General features: G+C 44.0%; 1 protein-coding gene across 1 annotated transcript in view; it reads left to right on the forward strand.

Annotated features, from left to right (window-relative positions):
* LOC120933283 (intercellular adhesion molecule 5-like) overlaps positions 1–21,177 on the forward strand; it is a 61,682-nt gene extending 40,505 nt beyond the window's left edge. The window contains exons 4-7 of the mRNA XM_040346408.1: positions 5,294–5,551; positions 10,228–10,488; positions 16,361–16,621; positions 20,955–21,177. Coding sequence (XP_040202342.1) covers positions 5,294–5,551; positions 10,228–10,488; positions 16,361–16,621; positions 20,955–21,055 — 881 coding nt within the window. The 3' untranslated portion in view covers positions 21,056–21,177. The remainder of the gene's footprint in view (positions 1–5,293; positions 5,552–10,227; positions 10,489–16,360; positions 16,622–20,954) is intronic.
* Positions 21,178–22,295: the final 1,118 nt, after the last annotated feature.

Here is a 22,295-nt window from a genome sequence, read left to right on the forward strand (position 1 = left end):
CTTGTAAAACTGTATTTATAACCAGCAGCAAGCTGCCAATAAATCAGTCTTGGTTCCAGCATTCAGTCTTGACTCATGTGTGGATGATCCTGTGATGTTGTTGTATGGAGAGGAGGGAATGCTTGACGGGGATATCATACCGATACCGTCACAATTGGTTGGAAGCAGCGGGATTTTCCCTTCTACTCTCCCTTACACCAGGATTCCAAGCAGACACTGGGAACAGTGAATGGAAGGCTTACACCCTGCTTAAAAGAAATACACTGAAAGAACTACTGGAAGTTCGTGGAAGGATTGCTAGCAACAAAACCAAGCGGGTCATCATAGCAGAATTAATGGAGCTAGACCAGGAGGACGGGATTGCAGCAACGCCAGCAGTACAAGAGATGGAGACACCAGTGATGCAGGAAGAGGAATCACCAGCCAACAAGCTAATGAGAGAGAAGCTAGCGTGGTTCGGCCCGAACCCAACGCCGGATGTGGTGCTGAAAGTGATGGACCTGTTAGTAAACGCAGAACTACAGGAGGCTAAACAAATAAGAGACGCAGAACTACAGTTAAAGCTGGCAGCAGTCCAACAAGCAGCCGCACATTCTCCAAACAGTGAGTACAGCACAGCAGACACAAGGAAGATTCCGTTTAGCGCTTTTAAAGCTTTTGATGAAAAGGACTGTGAGATTGATAACTACCTGGCAGATTTTGAGCGACAATGTAACCTGCACCGAATAGCTAGAGGAGAGTGGGTTGCAATATTTGCAAAAAATGGAAAAAGTGCGCTTATCTATAACAATAATAAAAACAGCTGCAAACTCAAAATGTTTATACAAACAAAAGATACTATGAAAAGAAGAAATGGAGTTGCGCTAACTCCATTTCTTCTTTTCATGGGTTGCAATATTGTCAGGCAAACTGTCAGGCAAAGCTTCTGATGCTTTCCGGACCGTGCCAGATCAGGATATCCATAGCTACGCCAGGGTTAAAGAAGCGCTCCTGGCTCGTTATGCAGTAACCCCAGAGTCCCACCGACAGAAGTTCAGGGACTCACGCAAAACCACGAAAGACTCTTACGCGGAATGGGCATGCCAGTTGTCCCTGTCGGCCTCTAACTGGGTTAACAGCAACCAGGCCACCAAGAATTAATAAAAATGCCATAAAACTATCCCCTATTTTGTAGACGCTCTAACTTTTGCGCAAACCGATCAATAAACGCTTATTGCGATTTTTTTTTTACCAAACATATGTCAAAGAATATGTATCGGCCTAACCTGATTGTTTTTTTTTAATATATTTTGGGGGATATTTATTATAGCTTTAAGTTAAAAATATTGCATTTTTTTATAGCGCAAAAAATAAAAACCGCAGAGGTGATAAAATACCACCAAAAGAAAGCTCAATTTGTGGGGAAAAAAGGACGCCAATTTTGTTTGGGAGCCACGTCTCACGACTGCGCAATTGTCCGTTAAAGTGACGCAGTGTCGAATCGCAAAAAGTGGCCTGGTCCTTTAGCTACAAAATGGTCCAGGGCTTAAGTGGTTAAAGGAGAATTAATTACTATTCTCTATTGGCTTTTAAACGCGGTTTAAGAGATATCCCCTATATCAGCATGTGCCAATGTCATCGGCACATGCGCACTGAAGCAATGGTTCGTGCCATTGTTTCAGGTAGTGTGCCTTAACCGGCGGCTCCCGCCCAATCACAACAATACCCAGAAGTAACTCCAGGAGCGATGTCGCCGGCCAGAGCTATGTACGGGGACTGCTGCAAGGGATTCAATCTAAGGTGAGGATTTTATAATGAGCTAGTATGCTATGTATACTAGCTCATTATGCCTTTGTCTTGCAGGTTGTTGTTTTTTGGGGGGGTTTACAACCACTTTAAGGCATGTTTGTGCCGCATTTCAATAGAAGTGAATGGCAATGGTTGCAAAGTGTCAACGCCTGATGAACTCTGCAGGCAGCGTTATTTTTGGCTGACCGTCATGCAAGGCAATGCTAAAGCTGCTGTGCGTTTTTCTCCATCTGCTTCCTTTTTTAACATGAATAGACGACCCGGCCATCAATTTTCAATGCTTGGGTTGATGAGGCCTTACAAAGATTCATAAAATATGCACTTTGATGTAAAGATCGGTTTAAAAATAGGTGCAGCAGTATCTCATAGACATGTGCAATTCCTTTAGTTCCGAATTTGTCTTTTAATGAATTTTGACAAATTTGTTAATTCCGAATTTTTCAATTTCCTGAATTTCAATTTTCCGCAATTTTGAATTATCAAACTGGCTCTCAAATTTTTGTTGTCGGAAATTCCGACAGCAAATGTCCGATGGAGCCTACACACGGTCAGAATTTCCGACAAAGAGCTCAAATCGAACATTTGTGGCGGAAAATCCGACTGTGTGTACGCGGCATTAAAGGGTTAGGGCATCTTTACCTGTCCTACAAGCTTTAGATGTTTACCAAAAGCATTCCTATGCATTACAGCGGTGAACTCCAAACTGCAACATGTGGACTGAATGCAACCCTTTGTTTGCCTTTATCCAACCCTTGGAGACTATTATTCTCACTGACACCAATGATAAGGTACCATTCATTCCACTGACACCAATGATACCAATGAGGGGATACTATTCCTCCCACTGATACCAATGATGGGACACTATTCCTCCCACTGATACCAATGACGGGACACTATTCCTCCCACTAAAACCAATGATGGGACACTATTCCTTCCACTGATACCAATGATGGAGCACTATTCCTTCCACTGATACCAATGATGGAGCACTATTCCTCCCACTGATAACAATGATGGGACACTATTCCTTCCACTGATACCAATGATGGGACACTATTCCTCCCACTGATACCAATGATGGGACACTTTTCCTTCCACTGATACCAATGATGGAGCACTATTCCTCCCACTGATACCAATGATGGGACACTATTCCTCCCACTGATACCAATGATGGGACACTATTCCTCCCACTGATACCAATGACGGGACACTATTCCTCCCACTAAAACCAATGATGGGACACTATTCCTCCCACTGATACCAATGACGGGACACTATTCCTCCCACTAAAACCAATGATGGGACACTATTCCTCCCACTGATACCAATGATGGGACACTATTCCTCCCACTGATACCAATGATGGGACACTATTCCTTCCACTGATACCAATGATGGGACACTATTCCTCCCACTGATACCAATGATGGGACACTATTCCTCCCACTGATACCAATGATGGGACACTATTCCTTCCAATGATACCAATGATGGGACACTATTCCTCCCACTGATACTAATGATGGGACACTATTCCTCCCACTGATACCAATGACGGGACACTAATCCTCCCACTGATACCAATGACGGGACACTATTCCTCCCACTGATACCAATGACAGGACACTATTCCTCCCACTGATAAAAATGATGGGACACTATTCCTCCCACTGATACCAATGATGGGACACTATTCCTCCCACTGATACCAATGATGGGACACTATTCTTCCACTGATACCAATGATGGGACACTATTCCTCCCACTGATACCAATGATGGCAAACTATTCCTCCCACTTAAACCAATGATGGGACACTATTCCTCCCACTGATACCAATGACGGGACACTATTCCTCCCACTAAAACCAATGATGGGACACTATTCCTCCCACTGATACCAATGACGGGACACTATTCCTCCCACTAAAACCAATGATGGGACACTATTCCTCCCACTGATACCAATGATGGGACACTATTCCTCCCACTGATACCAATGATGGGACACTATTCCTTCCACTGATACCAATGATGGGACACTATTCCTCCCACTGATACCAATGATGGGACACTATTCCTCCCACTGATACCAATGATGGAGCACTATTGCTTCCACTGATACCAATGATGGGACACTATTCCTCCCACTGATACCAATGATGGGACACTATTCCTTCCACTGATACCAATGATGGAGCACTATTCCTCCCACTGATAACAATGATGGGACACTATTCCTTCCACTGATACCAATGATGGGACACTATTCCTCCCACTGATACCAATGATGGGACACTTTTCCTTCCACTGATACCAATGATGGAGCACTATTCCTCCCACTGATACCAATGATGGGACACTATTCCTCCCACTGATACCAATGATGGGACACTATTCCTCCCACTGATACCAATGATGGGACACTATTCCTTCCACTGATACCAATTATGGGGCACAATTCCTTCCACTGACATCAATAATGGGAACCATTTCTCTCCCTACTGACCTCAGATGCTATGTAAGTTTTAATAACGGCCACTAACCACAAGTCTGAAGTATTGTTTATTTCCACTAATGTTGGAACATTTTCTACACCCGCAGATCATCTCCCCCTCCACATTTATATATAGTACATTAATATGCAGTATTTTTGTACGTTTTTGTTCACATGTAAAGGGCCGTATTTTCCCACACAGGATGCACAGGCGTTCCATTTATTTATGTGTAGGCAGTCCCATACATGTATATTGGAATGCAGTGGCTGCATGGACACAGCCAGTGCTTCCAATCTGACATTCTTGCAGGCGTGTGTCCCTGAACTCAAACTGCATTTGGGGACATACATTCACACTCACACTGATGTCAAATTGGGAGCAGCGGCTGTGTCTGTGCAGCGGCTGTGCCCAAATAGACCCGAATGGGACTGCCTGATTAGAGATGCACAAAACACCTGTTCATCCTGTGCATGCAACACATGGCCCTTCACGGGAATGTACGCCTAAGTATGCCAGTCTGAATGAGGCCTAAAAGAATGCCTACTTTTTGTGGTACTTATTCCAGTGCCCGTCACTCTCTGTTCTGCAGATGGCAAGAGAGAAAACTGCGCATGCATGCATAGGGAATGAAGCCGACTGCTTGTTCGCAGGTTTCTGGGACCACACATCCAACACTTGGTACGTACTGCCATCTGCAGGATGGAGAGGGGACAGCAATGGAATGAGCAGCTTAAAAAGTAAACATTATTTTGCAAAACTGAGCACTGCATATAAAGTACTGAGGGCACTGGGATGCATAGGGAAGCTTTGGGCAAAGGTTAGTAAAGGTGATTAACCCTTTAAATTAATATTTCTCTTCCTGTTTGATAACAAGTGAATAAGCAGTTGTTTTTAACTGTAATGGGGATATTTATTGTACGGATAATCAAACATCCATCTACTCTCTTGTCTTTCCATATACAGCAAATTCTACACTTATGTTATTCAATGCATTTATTTCAGATAAACCCAAAGTATCAAGCATAAAACTGAATCCACCTTTACATGGAGAAGGAGATAAAGTGGAGATAACTTGTGAGGCTGACGGGGTTCCCAATCCAATTTACAGCTGGAAAACACCTTCTTCTGACCTACAGTTCTCAGCTGATAACCGAACTGTTACCATCAAGAGTCTGCAAACGAGTCATCTAGGAAATTACCAGTGTATAGTAGAAAACAAGCATGGGACGCACAATGGGACCCAAAAACTGAATCTCGCAGGTAAACTTTCTTTACATAATACAAATCTTTGCTGCTGCATGGGGAATTCTGACACCCTCACCCTCTTTATTTGTCCTGGTGTAGCACCCTCCTCCTAAAACAGGGTTACAGGTAAACTTAGCTATGCTGGGTGGTAGCTAGCCTGGCTAATTTGTTGTTGTTTTTTTGGATTAAATGGGTTTTCTTCTAATCCTGTTTCTGCTGTGGCTTCTCCCTTTTGTCAGTAGGTGGCACTGTTGCCTTTGACATAAGTATGATGAGCTACAGTGAATTTGGGTTATGGATAAACATACTTTTTCTCAGCCAATCAAACTGGCTGCTATGCGTGCTGGGAAAGGGTATTAATTTGGAGAGAGTTGGGTGATCTAGGTCTTTTCCGCCCAGACTGCAGTCTTTATGGGTGTGTGAGGAACAGCTCCTGCTGGGTAGGCCTGAAGCCTAACCATGTGCTCAAGGTTCTGCAAGGGAGAGCCTGCTCACTACCTAGAGGCAATACTCAGAGGGATAGAATTTTAAGGAAGTACCAAAGGTGACTCTTCATGTGCTGGGGACTATGAAGTGGCTGGGAGGACTTCAATGAAGAACTCATCCAAAGGAATCTGCGTATGGTACCGTGAGTTAAGTTCAGTTACTATAAGAGACAGCCTATTCTACAAAGTACAGATGTGCTGGTTCAGCTTAAAGGCTCTTTTCCTGTACTGCTGTCTGCCTTATCTCACCTTTTTGTCTAAAGGGTCTGCCTGTCTGCTGATCGTTACTATTTTTGACTAAGGCCCCATCCCCTCTCTCCCACATTTTCCTGTTTGTGAGAAATAAACATATCTTTGTTCAAGCGTTAAAGTGACTGGCACCCATCTTTCTGTCTTGTCCATCACCCACTATGCCTAGTAACCTGCACCCTGTGAGGGAATGTCGGCCATCCCTGTCTCTGGTGGTCACAACCAGGCCCCCCGGAAATGTGTGGTAGGAGCCACATTTGGCACCCAACGTGGGGCTCAATGTTATTTTTGCTGTGGTCGCCCCTAGCAACGAAATAAAATTACACATGAAAGTGGCAAGTAATGTCTGTGTGCCTCAGAGACTTTGCTATTGTTCTTTTAAACCATGTGGGTAAGAACCAAATTGTCTTTTTGCTGTTGGGAGAGTGTCAGCCTGGCCTTTTGTCACTTTACGCCAGTGCTGAAGGGGTTAGGGAAGACTCCAGAAGAGCTTTGGTGCGCTGCTGGAAGAAAGAAGTAGGTGCTGAAGTTTTTGCTGAGCAGCCGGACCCATCCCTTGGCAGTGGGAGGAGTCGCCTCTCTGCAGAGAAGGAGACGCAATTGTGTGTACCGCCATCTTGGGTCCACGTGCTGTGAGACGGAGAGGCAAGCATGGTGTATTTTGGAGTCTCCAATGCTGACTGGAAAGGCATCGATCCTGGCCCTGTCAGGCTGAAATAAGCTATTACCAACACCGGAGTGCGTTTTATCCTCAAAGGTAAGTTGGCGCTCTACACAGCGGGAGGCTACGAATCGGTTGGACTGCTATGTTCAAAGTGCTCAGTGCTAGCTACAAATATCTGGATCACCTGTGGCCACAATCGCTATTGGAGGTAGTCTTCCCGGCCTTACCATTACAATTGCTGCAAGTGGACTGGGCCACATGTGTTGTTACTACTGCTCCAGGACCAGCTCCTGTTGTCACCGCCACTGTTGTTTTGTCTGCTGAAGTGTCTGCTACTGCAGTTACTGTGCCTACTACAAGCCTTAGTGACCTCCCGCTGCTGCGGTCAAGGTCGCCTACATTCCCTGATAATGGAACTGTGATGGAAAAATATGGCTCTATGCTACGCGTAATCCATATTTCAACACATTTCGGTCTAATGGTATAATGCAGCTTACTACTTACTCTATTTCCCGCATATCCCCAAGTAAACAGACATGACCACAGCTTACATCCTCATCTCAGTACCATCCTCTTCTGCCTCTACCGAGCACAGCACTTGGTTTTTATTCAACCACAACAAAAGTAAATTACAAACAGGAAGTCATGGCCCCAACAGCCAATCGCTTCCTCCATGGGAAATTTCATCACAGGATATGACCTCACAGGATATGAATGTCAACACAGGAAATCCTTCCAACAGGATGAGTTTATACAACAACCAATAAACAATGACTAGGGGAGTCTTATGGGCGTGTCTGGGTAGAGACAGTGTGTATGACATGGACACTATCCCTGACCATAAAAATTCAAAAGCTCCCGTTTTTACAGTTGACATGAATCCTTATTCTGTGTTGTTTAGAGAACAACACATACCCGGATTATACTACCGTTCCTGCTGATGGGAGATTATCTGCAGGGGCACGCCTTGGCCACCCGAATGTGTTGGCCAGGCACACAGGGGTGACATGTGTGTACATCCGCTCATAACCGATAATGTCATTGCAGAGTGAACACATCCCTCCAGACGAATGTTCTGTGCATTGCACAGGGGCCCTTTCGCTGGCAAGCATATCCCCACTCTGCAAACACCACTCACCAACCTCAGGAAGTTTTCCACTACCAGACAGCGTCAGTCTGCCACAGTCAGCTCTTTAGAGCGGGCTGCGGGAGTACTAACACTGGGAGACACTATGACAATACATATTAAATACATGTTCATAACATTTCCACAACAGAACCTCCCAGGGAGAAGGCTACTGAGCCTTGTAAGCCATATGTGAATGAGGGCAGTGTGCCTGTTGGGACAGTGAAAGCTGTAGCCACAAAGGGAAGTCTGCCGCTGCATGTTTAAAGCCTAACCTACTCCCAGCTGAAGAGTTCTCCACAGAGTCAGACTCTTGTCCGATAGAATTTCTAAAGTCTGACACTATGTTCTTTGGAGGGAGATGGACTGATAGAGATACTGAACAGCAGTTATGAGCCTGCAGAGGAGGATGTTCTCTTATCTACCCATACCTCCAGTAATAGGACTGGGCTTTGTCTAAATCTCCTGTCCCTTGTCTGGCAAGTTCTCTGGAAGAGGAGCGGTGGGCTCACTGTGCTAAAATCACTAATGTTGTTGTGCGAGAGTCCTCTTCATCTGCATGCATCTCTCAAAAGCCAAATACGATTGCAGGTTATTCTTTCAAGTGTGCTCCAGATATTTCAGTGTGCTACCTGGCTGTGGGGACCCTAAACTTCTGACAAAATTGTCCAAACTACAACGTATTGTGATGAAAAAGGTGGCTGAGGAATATGGCTACCTGTGCCCATATGTGCCAGAGCCTCCGGTGGCTGAAATCCAAAGTAGGCGAGCACAGTGGATTGATACCGCTATCAGAGACTATGGGAACATTTCTACTCATTGTGATGTAAAGAAATTGTCACCCAGGGCAAGCTGACATCTGAAACCTATACTTCATGGACTGCAAAGTATCTTTAAGTGAACTTTTGTTTTACTGTCACCAGGTGGCAGCAAGGAGACAATCCGAGTGAGCAGAAAGTTTGGTATTTCCATGGTTATATGCTTAGGAATTTAATTCTGTAAGTATAATGATAGGATGTATATAGACACAATGGCAACAAGTAATACAATAAAACCTTGGTTTGAGAGCGTTTTGCAAGATAAGCTAAAAAAAATTAAATACATTTTGACCTGATATACAAGCAATGTCTTGATATACAAGTAGCGTCATGTCATAACTGAGTATAAAAGAAAAGAGGCGCATCTAAGTGTAGCAATATGGTTATATTTAATGAACATATTGCTACACTTAGAGGCGCCTCTTTTCTCTTTTATACTTTGTAGCTCCTGCTGGATTTTGCTTCTAATCCCCTTGTGGAGGCTTCCATTTGTGGATGGACATTTTATGGTTACACCACCTATCACATTGCTCTAATCTTTTTATATGGACTATAAACTGAAGGATTTATGAATAAATAGTTGTGGAACAAATCATTTGAGTTTTCATTATTTCTTATGGGGAAATTCGCTTTGATATACAAGTGCTTTGGATTACAAGCATGTTTCTGGAATGAATTATGCTCACAATCCAAGGTTTTACTGTATTTGAATACGTATTACTATGCTCAAAGGTTACATCTAAACTCCATGCAGTATACTGAAGCAAAACCGATTATATTATTGCATACATATAACTTTTATGCCGCGTACACACCATCACTTTATGTGATGAAAAAAAACGACGTTTTAAATCATGAAATAAAATAAAGTTTTTGAAACTTCATTTTCAAAAACGACGTTGCCTACACACCATCGTTTTTTCAAAATGCTCTAGCAAAGCGAGGTTACGTTCAGCACTCTTTTCCATTGAAGCTTGCTTCATAACTTGCTTCTGAGCATGCGCGGGTTTAAAAACATTGTTTTAAACGTCGTTTTGCCCACACACTATATCATTTTAATTGACACAAAAAACGACGTTTGGAAAACGACACAAAAAATTGAAGCATGCTTCAATTTTTTTTGTCGTTTTTCACAAGACATAAAACAACGTTTTCCCCCACACACGGTCATTTTGATTGACGTTTTTCAAAACGTCGTTTTTTTTTCATCACATAAAGTTATGGTGTGTACGCGGCATTACTGTCTTGCCCTACAGTTTTTTTGTTTTTATTTAGAAAGACGATGCTCCACTTTAAATGAATGAATAACTGAACATGTGTTTGATATAAAATGTTTTTTTTTCCCCCAGTGAAGCCTAAGATATCCCGTTTGGACATTGAGCCATCCACACAGGTGCTTGAAGGCGCCAATGTAACGTTAACCTGTGAAGCCAGCGGATCCCCCCCTCCTGAATTGAGTTGGATCACCCCAGGACCTAATGTGCAGATTTCTGAGGACAAACACACTGTCAAAATATGGGGGTTCACTAAGAAACACGTGGGATTGTATACCTGTAAGTCTCAGAATGAGCACGGAAGTGACACACAAAGTGGACAACTCTCTCTAGCAGGTAAAAATGCAATACAGTTTTTAACTAAACATTTTGGGCCAGATCCACATAGAAATGGATAGGCGCAGCGTATCAGAGATACGCTACGCCGCCGTATCTTACCTGGCTTTAAGTCAAATCCAGGAAGATTTTGCGCCGTAAGTTACGGCGGCGTAATGTATTTCTGGCGGCGGAATGCAAATCGGCGGGTAGGGGGCGTGATTCATTTAAATGAAGCGCATCCCCGCGCCGAATGAACTGCGCATGCTCCGTTTCGAAATTTCCCACTGTGCTTTGCGCGAAATGACGTCGCAATGACGCCATTTTCTTAACTTAGACGTGACTTACGTCCATCCCTATTCACGGACGACTTGCTCAAACAAAAAAAAAATTCAAATTTTGACGCGGGAACGACGGCCATACTTAACATGGCAAGTCTATCTATACCCTGCAAAATAGCAGCTTTAACTATACGCCGGAAAAAGCCGACTAGAGACGACGTAAGAGAATGCGACGGCCGCACGTACGTTCGTGGATCGTCGTAAAAAGCTAATTTACATACCCGACGCGGAAAACTACGCAAACTCCACCCAGCGGACGCCGAAGTATTGCACCTATGATCCAAAGGCGTACGAAGCCGTACGCCTGTCGGATCGAACCCAGATGCCGACGTATCTTGGTTTGAGGATTCAAATTAAAGATACAACGCGGGTAATTTGAAAGTAAGCCGGCGTATCAGTAGATACGCCGGCGTACTCGCTATATGGATCTGGCCTTTTAACATTTTTGTTAGACACGGTAGTATATATTTTTTTCTTTGTGCACAGAGAGAACAGTGCCATCTGCAGGCTGGAGAAGATAAGTAAACCTCTCCAGCCTGCATATGATCACCATGATTGGCTGTCATAGTGATCAAATAATCGAGAACCAGCTGATTGGTTTCCAGTTAGTCTGAGATCTTCATCTGTCAGAATGAGTGTTTGTTCTTAGTTCTTAGTAGCAACATACTGTAATTGGAATTTTTATGGCACAACAAACTCTTTTTTTTAGAAGGTTAGAATACAGATTGCAGGCATCTAGGCCCGGATTCACGAAACACTTACGCCGACGTATCTCGAGAAGTCTATCTATGCGCTGTCGTATCTATGCGCCGTGCCCACAATCTGAGATACGCCTGAAAATAGGCTTCATCCGACCGACGTAACTTTACTACGCCGGCGTATCGTTGGTGCATATTTACGCTGGCCGCAAGTGGTACTCCCATTGATTTCCTATGCAAATGAGGGAGATACGCCGATTCACGAACGTACTTGTGCCCGGCGCATAACATTCGTGGTTTGTGTAAGACTTACGTCCGGCGTAAAGTTATTCCCCATATAGGAGGCGCAAGTCATGTTAAGGAATGGACCAGGGAACACAGCCGTCGTATTTGACGTCGTTTAGGTAGTACGTGAATAGGGCTGGGCGTAGGTTACGTTCACGTCGTAGGCAGTGATTCGACGTATCTTAGGCAGTTGTTTCTACGTGATTCTGAGCATGCGCACTGAGATGCGTCCACGGGACAGCGCATGCGCCGTACGTTATTGGTATCTTTATGACGCTCAGTCCTTCATTTACATGGGGTCACGCCTCATTAGCATGGCTCACGCCCACTTCCACCTACGCTGGCTTACGCCGCGGAAACCCAGCGTATCTTTAACAGCAAGTGCTTTGTGAATCCAGTGCTTGCCTCTGTGCGCAGCGCCGGCGTATCGTATATTAGATACGCTACGCCGGCATAAATATGCGCCGATGTATGTGAATCCGGGCCCTAGTGGTTAAAGAAGAACCTCAGTCCGCTCCCTCCAGCGTTACCATTTTCATATTTCTGGTGCATGTGCAGATTTACCGAAGGGTTCCGACCAGCCTTCAGGTACTGGCAGAGCTCTTCGCCACTTCTGTGTATGTGCAGGGAATTCTCCACCCATCCACAACCATGGTAGCTCCATAGCAACCTATCTTTGCACACGTGCAGGGATACCTACACTAGGCAAGGTTATCTAGATCCCAGGGCAAACATACCAAACTGCACCCCATCCCCCCCATGAGCATTGTGTGTCAGGAACCCCCCCCCCCCCCAAAAAAAAAATATTGAGCACCAATCTGCATGCTTGCCCCCTAAGCATAAGCATGTCCTCCCACTACACATTTGCCCCCACCCCCTGCTGAAACCCCCAGCTCTCTCACCAAATTCCCAGAGCACAAATTTCCCCCCCCCCCAAAAAAAAAGGAATCACACCTCCCAGCACAAATCCTCTACCCCTCAAATTCCCCCTCCAAGCTCAAATTCTCTTCTCCCACTCCCCCTCCTAGCACAAATCATCTTTATTTGCACAAAAAAATCCCCTCCTAGAACAATTATGCTTCCCTTTCTACCATATCACCTCTTCTAGCACAACCCCCCCCATATCCCCCTCCTAGCACAAATCCTCTCCCCCCATTCCCCCTCCCAACACAAATCCCCCCCCCCCCCCCAAATCATCATTCCTAGCACCCCTCCTAATTTCTCCTCCTATTTTTTCCTTTGCTGCCCTCCAACTTTCCCCTCCCAACACAAATCCCCCCGTCCCCTCACATGATACCATAATGCCCAGGGCAGCTGACCCTGGTCGCAGGTCTCTGTTTGGATCCGAAGAGGGTGGACGCAAACTACATTCTTGCTCAGGGTAGGGGAAAAAAACAATAAAATAAATAAATAATAAAATTTATATCTAAATGATAAAAAAAGATTGGAGGGAGGAAGCAGGGCAAAATTTAAGCTAATTAAGGGTGAAGGTCCACTTTGAAGAACCCCTTCAGGCATATATGCTTATAAACACTGATTAGCCAATATGCGTTTCCCTTAAAATTCTCAATCGTTCTGCTCACTTCATTATGTGAAGTCAACGTTTATATGATGGCAGCCCAGTAAAGGTGAAAGCTGACATCAGGCTTGCAGGGGAAGCGTTGTCAGAATGTTTATACTGAAATAAAAAAACAGTATTGTATTTATGAAATTATGGAAATCTTTGTTTTGTGAGATTTACATTTACAACTACAACCAACGGCGCATGCGCTGTTCAATCGGCGCGGGAACGCGCCTGATTTAAATACTGCACGCCCCCTAGCCGGGGAATTTGAATTCCGCAGGGGGATTTACGATACGCCGCCGCAAGTTTTGAGGTAAGTGTTTTGTGAATTAACCACTTGCCTCAAAAACTTGCGGCGGCGGATCTTAAATCAGATCCGCTAACCTATGTGAATCTGGCCCGATATTTACATTTCAATACTTGGATGATAACGTGGTAAATTTTAGACTTGGTAACCTAGTAAATAGCTTTCCGTGGCTTCACGGACTTATGTATACAACTGGGGCCGGATTCAGGTAGGAGATACGACGGCGTATCTCCAGAGGCGTACGCAATGTTATTAAGGCGTACGCAATGTTAAGCATGGATGTCGTTCCCGCGTTGAATTTTGAAATTTTTACGTCGTTTGCGTAAGTCGTTCGCGAATAGGGCTGTACATAAGTTACGTTCACGTCTAAAGCATTGACGATTTGCGGCGAAATTTTGAGCATGCGCACTGGGATTCTTTCACGAACGGTGCATGCGCCGTTCGTTAAAGACGTCATTTATGTGGGGTCATGTTTTATTAACATAAAACACGCCCACCTCTTCAGAATTTGAATTCGGCGCACTTACACCGGCAGATTTACGATACGCCACCGCAACTTTGTGAATACTGCACTTGCCCGTCTAAGTTGCGGCGGCGTAGCGTAAATAACATACGCTACGCCCGCACAATTGTACGTCCCCCTACCTGAATCTAGCCCAACGTGTTCACTTTAGCACTGTGATTCCTTCTCAAAACTTACACGGTGACGTACAACACGTACGACGGCACTATAAAGGGGAAGTTCCATTCATATGACGCCACCCTTTGAGCTGCTTTAGCTGATTCCGTGTTAGTAAAAGACGATTCGCGCTTTTCAGTCTGTTACATCGTGATGAATGTGCTTACTCCATTACGAATGGTAGTTTTACCAGAACGAGCGCTCCCATCTCATAACTCGCTTCTGAGCATGCGTGGATTTTTCACGTCGTTAAAGCCCACACACGACCATTTTTTACAACCTTAAAAAAGACAACGTTAAAAACGTCGTGAAAAAATAGAGCATGTTCGAATTTTTTTTTTTGCCCATTTTTTAGAACCCGAAAAATGCTCTGAAGCCCACACACGATCGTTTTTAATGACATTTAAAAAAAAACTTCATTTTTTAGAACCCGAAAAACGGTCGTGTGTGCGCGGCATTAGTTTAACCACTTCCGGACCGCCGCATGTACATTTACGTCGGCAGAATGGCACAGACAGGCACATCAACGTACCTGTACGTGCCTGCCTAGACGTGGGTCGGGGGTCCGATCGGGACCCCCCCCCCGTACATACGCCGGTTCCCGTGGCTTCAGGAGCGATCCGGGACGACGGCGCGGCTATTTGTTTCTAGCCGCCCCCTCGCGATCGCTCCCCGGAGCTGAAGAACGGGGAAAGTCGTATGTAAACACGGCTTCCCCGTGCTTCACTGTGGCGGCTGCATCGATCGAGTGATCCTTTTTATAGGGAGACTCGATCGATGACTTCAGACCTACAGCCACACCCCCCTACAGTTGTAAATACACACTAGGTGAACCCTAACTCCTACAGCGCCCCCTGTGGTTAACTCCCAAACTGCAACTGTAATTTTCACAATAAACAATGCAATTTGAATGCATTTTTTGCTGTGAAAATGACAATGGTCCCAAAAATGTGTAAAAATTGTCCGAAGTGTCCGCCATATTGTCGCAGTCACGAAAAAAATCGCTGATCGCCGCCATTAGTAGTAAAAAAATTAAAATAAAATAAAACTATCCCCTATTTTGTAAACGCTATAAATGTTGCGCAAACCAACCGATAAACGCTTATTGCGATTTTTTTTACCAAAAATAGGTAGAAGAATACGTATCGGCCTAAACTGAGGGAAAAAAAATTATATATGTTTTTGGGGGATATTTATTACAGCAAAAAGATATTACATTTTTTTTCAAAATTGTCGCTCTATTTTTGTTTATAGCGCAAAAAATAAAAAACGCAGAGGTGATCAAATACCACCAAAAGAAAGCTCTATTTGTGGGGAAAAAAGGACGCCAATTTTGTTTGGGAGCCACGTCGCACGACCGCGCAATTGTCTGTTAAAGCGACGCAGTGCCGAATTGTAAAAACCCCTTGGGTCATTTAGCAGCATATTGGTCCGGTCCTTAAGTGGTTAAAAAAGAAAATGAAAGCCAAAATGGCTTTGGTCATAGCATATATATGAAAAATATATGCTATACAGGCCTTATATATATATACTCTTTTAACCCCAACAGTCCTGGCAGTGTGATGTCCCTTAACAGTCCAGGGAGCAGCAAGAAATCAGGTTATGGCAGGTAGAAGTTTTCCAGCGTTGTCATGCTATGCAGTCACAGCAAGGTGTGTGAAACATGAGAGTATATGCTTTAAAGCGTAATGAAACCCAAAACCAAACTTTTATTATATTGCAGCTTACGTATTCTTAGATGTGATGGCTGCATTAGTTTTCTCTTTCTTCTATTATTACCTGGTGATCCTGCCAGTAAGTCTGTTGCTTTTAAACCAAACAAACTGTTCTGCAGATGTAGCAGTTAGAGGAATAGGACAAACTATTTTCCACTGACCGCTGTTTAATACTTATTTTTTGACAGGAAAAGGAAATTCTATATACAAGTTTCAATTGTGTGTTTAGCTGTTGGATTTGCATTTTTAAACATTGTGCTTTGAGTCCAGTCTTAACATTATATTATGCATTGCTTGCTTCCAGTAAAACCCAAAATAGTTCAAATCAAAGTGCAACCATCAACCTCTGTAGCTGAAGGGGCCAATGTGACTCTGACATGTATAGCAGAAGGCGTGCCCCCGCCTACATTCAGCTGGGAGACCCCAACACCTGATGTGCAGCGCAGCGCCGATCATAGCGTCATTAACATCTGGAATGCAAAGAAAACCCATAATGGCAATTATCAGTGCAAGGCGGAAAACAAACACGGCTTGGCCACAAAGACACAGAAAATCGTAGTAAAAGGTATTTATGTCCACATATCCATGTTTGTAACTTCATCAACCTAAAGCCCAATTTAACTTACCGCTAAAGACATTCCTGATGCTTAAAAACAAAGGGCTAGATTCATAAAGACTTACGACGGGCGTATCAGTAGATACACAGTCGTAAGTCGGAATCCGCGCCGTCACAACTTTAAGCGTATGCTCAAACTGAGATACGCTTAAATGTTGCTAAGATACAACCGGCGTAAGTCTCCTACTCCGTCATATCTTAGGGTGCATATTTACGCTGGCCGCTAGGTGGCGCTGATTTCCGCATAGAATATGCAAATGAGCTAGATATGCCGATTCAGAAACGTACGTGCGCCTGGCGGATTTTTTTTATGTCGTTTACGTAAGGCTTTTTCCGACGTAAAGTTATGCCTGCTATATGAGGCATAGCCAATGTTAAGTATGGACGTCGGGACAGCGTCGAATTTTACGTCGTTTGCGTAAGTCGTTCGCGAATAGGGCTATTGACTATTTGCGACGTGATAAGGAGCATGCGCACTGGGATACGTTCTGGGATGCGCCGTTCGTTAGAAACGTCATTTTTACGTGGGATCATGTTTTATTTACATAAAACACGCCCACCTCTTCACAATTTGAATTAGGCGCGCTTACGCCGGCACATTTACGCTACGCCGCCGTAACTTAGGGCGCAGGTTCTTTCTGAATACAGAACCTGCCTCACTAAGTTACGGCGGCGTAGCGTATCTGAGATACGCTACGCCCGCACAAAGTTACGGCGGGCTTTCTGAATCTAGCCCAAAAGGTGTGCAAAGTCTAAAGCCATGTACACACGATCGGTTCGTCTGATGAAAACGGACTGTTTTCATCAGACGAACCGATCGTGTGTACAGGGCAATACAGTTCTTTTTCTTTAACTGGTTAAAGACCGTGCCTATTTTTCAGGCTCTGTGTTTACAATTTAAAGCGGAGTTCCGGCCACAATTTCACTTTTTAAATATAAATACCCCTGTAATACACAAGCTTATTGTATTCTAGTAAAGTTAGTCTGTAAACTAAGGTCAGTTTTGTTAGGTTGTTACAGCATTTAGACACTTTATAAAATAGAAATTGACTGGGGCCATCTTAAGTGTGGGCATCATGAAGCCAGACTGTATGACTTCCTGGATTTCAGCCTTACAGATCTCGCACATGCTCAGTGCTGCACAAGCAGTGTCAGATCAGGTTTCAGCACCTGTGCTGTCCAAATCACATGATTCTTTGAGACTGGGGAGTGCACAGACTCCTGGAAAGTTACACCCACTACATTCCCAGGAGTCTGTGCGGTGTAGGTTAGGGAAGATTAACTATTCTGCCTAGCAACAACACTTTGAAGGCATCTAAAAAAAAAAAAAAAAAAATTTCGTAAAGGACTAATGACATTTTTTTAAAACTACTGATGTAATGTTATATTTATGGGTGGAACTCCACTTTAAAACATTTTTCCTTAGAATCCCCAAACATTATATATATATATATATATATATATATATATATCATAATTTTTTCTTCAGACACCCTGGAGAATAAAATGGCGGTCAGTGCAATACTTTATGTAACATCCTATTTGTGCAGCGGTCTTACAAACGCAATTTTTTGGGAGAAAATACACTTTTTTAAATAAAGAAATAAGACAACAGTAAAGTTAGTCCAATCTTTTTAATATTGTGAAAGACGATGTTACGCCGAGTACATTGATACCCAACATGTCATGCTTCAAAATTGCGCCCGCTCGTGGAGTGGCGACAAACTTAGAACCTTAAAAATCTCCATAGGCGATGTTTAAAAATTTCTACAGGTTACCAGTTTTGGGTGAAGGAGGAGTTCTAGTGCTAGAATTATTGCTCTAACGTTCGTGGCGATTCCTCACATGTGTGGTTTGAACACGTATGTGTTCGCTTCTGCGCGCAAGCTCAGTGAAACATGGCGCTTTACTTTTTTAGTTTTCTAATTTATTTTACTTTTTTTTTTTTACACGGTCCTGTTAAAAAAAAAAAATGGGTCACTTTTATTCCTTATACAAGGATTGGACCTTCTAAATGTGAGATCTGGGGTCAAAAATACTCTTACACTTACACTTAAATGCAATAATAAAAAAAAAAAAATTCCCTTTTAAGACCATTGGGTAGAAGTGATGTTTGATGTCGCCTCTGTCATGGTATGGAGCCGAGCGGCATCCAGCTTCACAGGGGAAAGGACGCGATCGTCTCTGCTGCTACCGACGGCTCCGGTAAGCGGCGGAGATGACTGGAGCGTGGCGGGAGGGGGGGGGCTCTCCCACCGCCGTTAAAAGTCGAATCCGCCACAGAGACCATTTTTATCTGAGAAAGGCCCATCCACCGTTGAAGAGGATACCGGGGTTATGGCAGCGGTATTCCACTTCAAACAGCCAACATACAATGACAGCGGGTGGTCCGTAAGTGGTTAAAAACAGCCACAGCCTGAGTAAAAAAGCCTGTCCCCTGCCAGCATGCTACAGAGCAGCACCCTTTGTAGAAGCAGTGAACTCTCTGCAGAGGTCTGACGCCCTCTAGTGAGTCAGAACCAGAGCTCTCCAATCAGTGGGAGTATAATTTTAGTTGATTGAAGAGCTATAGGCCTGACCACTGCTTCTGCACAGGAGGAAGGAATCCACTCTTCAGCTGCTGGCAGGGAAAAGGCTTTTCTACTCAGTCCATGGCTACTTTATTATAACTACACCTACTGCAACCCCTAACTATAACTCAGTGGCGGCTGGTGCTCAAAAATTTTGGGGAGGTGCAAACAAACTGAAAAAAAAAACCATCAATTACAGCCACTGTGCCCATTGAACGCCGCCACTGTGCCCATCGAACGCCGCCACTGTGCCCATCGAACGCCGCCACTGTGCCCATCGAACGCCGCCACTGTGCCCATCAAACGCCGCCACTGTGCCCATCAAACGCCACCACTGTGCCCATCAAACGCTGCCACTGTGCCCATCAATTGCCACCACTGTGCCCCTCAAGTACTGCCAGTGTGCACCCCTCGCCTGCTCAGGACTTACCGTGTCTTGGTTGGGCAGCAGGTCACAACGGCGGTGTCCTCCATGCTCCTTGATGTCTTCTCCCATCCTCTCTTCCCATCCACTGCTATGATTGGATGTCTGATAGGCATCCAATCGCAGCGCCTGTCTTTTCAGCCAATCAGGTGACAGGTAACAGACCTGAGCACCTGATTGGCGGAGAGGTGCTTCAGTGTTAGGAAAGCCAATATTCATTCGCTTTCATAACACACAGCTGAGTGAACTGCGAGCGCCCGGCATGGCGTTTTCTGTTCACCTTTTTGGATGCCTATAAGGCCGCGTACACACGATCGGTTAAACCGATGAGAACGGTCTGATGGACCGATTCTCATTTTCATCGGTCCAAACCGATCGTGTGTGGGCCCCATCGGTTATTTATCCATAGGTTAAAAAAAAAACAATCTTGTTTTAAATTTAACCGATGGATACCTAAAAAAACGATAGTCTGTAGGCACGTCCATCGGTTAAAAATCCACGCATGCTCAGAATCAAGTCGACGCATGCTTGGAAGCATTGAACTTAGTTTTTTTCAGCACGTTGTGTTTTACGTCACCGCGTTCTGACACAATCGGTTTTTTAACTCATGGTGTGTAGGCACGACGGATCATCAGTCAGCTTCATCGGTTATTTGATGAAAACAGTCCATCAGACCGTTCTCATCGGATGGACCTATCGTGTGTACGCGGCCTAAGGCTCTAATGAGGTGCTTCAAAAAAATTAATTCAGGCTCCCGGCACCCAAAAATGGATATATATATATATATCTGAAAACATTATAAATACCTTTTTTATAAGTGATCACATGATCTCTGTTCTCAGCTGCATACAGGGACTTAGGGAGCTGTTCAGGGGGGCATGTCAGCACAAGTCTTGGCCATTGGAGGACGGGCAGGCTGAGCTCCCAGCACAACCAGAAAACTGACCACACTGATATGCTCTCATGCCTAGCATGGTCAGCTTGCAATAGTAAAGCAGGAGGATTGGCTAGGTCACCAGGTATTTAAAACAAATGAAGCAATGCAGAAGAGAACAGCATTCTTTTTTACACATGTACATGGTACAAGATACACATTTCAGGAATATGAAATGTTGGGTTAACAAACACATTAATAGTGACAAACTGAACTGCATTTACAGTATAGGTGTGCCTTATGTTGTGGTATTGTGTGGAAATAGATGTTTTTTTTCCACACAGCTGTGGATTTGCCCTTAGGGAACGAAGCATATGGTAAATGACTGACATTTCACTTTCTTTCTCCTTTCAGTTACAGAACCAAAGGGAAGCAGAGGAGGGCGACAAGAGCCTGTAACAGTCACCATCTTGGCCACAATCATCTCCACAATTCTATTTTATTATTTGTATTAAAGATCTTCACATCATCACAAACATTTCCAATAAACCATGAAAAAAAAACATCTCTTTATACTCAATAACATTGTTCTCAGTCAATAAGGCTCTACATGGAATAAACTATTCTATAAAACATATTCAGGGTGATTATTCATTTTTAAGGTATACAAATTAAATGCAATAAAGACATTTTCGTGTATCCTGACCTTACCAAATGACCAAGGAGGCATAGGGTTTCCTGACCCGTTTAAATATTACTGCGCGGTCCATTAAACCAGAGCCCTAGACTGGACCAAGCATTTTCTAGAGAAGGAGTGGGTAGGGGTGGAACAGGCCCTGTCACCCTTTCCACTTCCAACTTTGTTGTGGCAGACTTCTACCCTGCCGGTGCCCCCTGAAATCCCACCCTTTGATCGGGACTACTTTGTCGGTAGTAGCTAAGACAGGTTGCAACACGACGGTCCCTCACACCCCCTCACCTTTGCCCCCGGTTATTGGTGCCCAGGAGTTTCCTTCCAGTCTTTTTAGGAGGAGGTTTAGGGAATTTCTCCTGACCAACAGGTATAGATTCCAAGACTTTCTTCTTGGGGGTCGATGGTGCACAATTGAGGAAACTCAAGCAATGCTGTCACCCACCCTAGACAGGCGGCGGGCAACACAGATTAGACACTTTCTCATCTCCTTGCATTTTGTGCCCTCCTCTAGTTACTCTGTGCCTGCTTTTGAGAGGCTCTACCTAGATCCTGCTCCTCTCCACCATCTTCTGTCATTAACCACTTAAGCCCCTGACCATTATGCAGGTAAAGGACCTGGCCAGTTTTTGCAATTCGGCACTGCGTCACTTTAACTGACAATTGCGCAATTGTTGTGGCTCCCAAACAAAATTGGCGGCTTTTTTTTCCCACAAATAGAGCTTTCTTTTGGCGGTATTTGATCACCTCTGCAGTTTTTATTTTTTGCGCTATGAACAAAAATAGAGCGACAATTTTGAAAAAAATGCAATATTTTTTACTTTTTGCTATAATAAATATAACCAAAAAAGATATAAAAAAACATTATTTTTTCTCAGTTTAGGCCGATACGTATTCTTCTAACTATTTTTGGTAAAAAAAATCGCAATAAGCGTTTATCGATTGGTTTGTGCAAAATTTATAGCGTTTACAAAATAGGGAATAGTTTTATGGCATTTTTATTAATAATTTATCTTTTTACTACTAATGTCGGCGATCAGCGATTTTTTTTCGTGACTGCGACA

This window comes from Rana temporaria, chromosome 3 (assembly GCF_905171775.1).
Source record: "Rana temporaria chromosome 3, aRanTem1.1, whole genome shotgun sequence".
In the NCBI taxonomy this organism is placed as follows: Eukaryota; Metazoa; Chordata; class Amphibia; order Anura; family Ranidae; genus Rana; species Rana temporaria.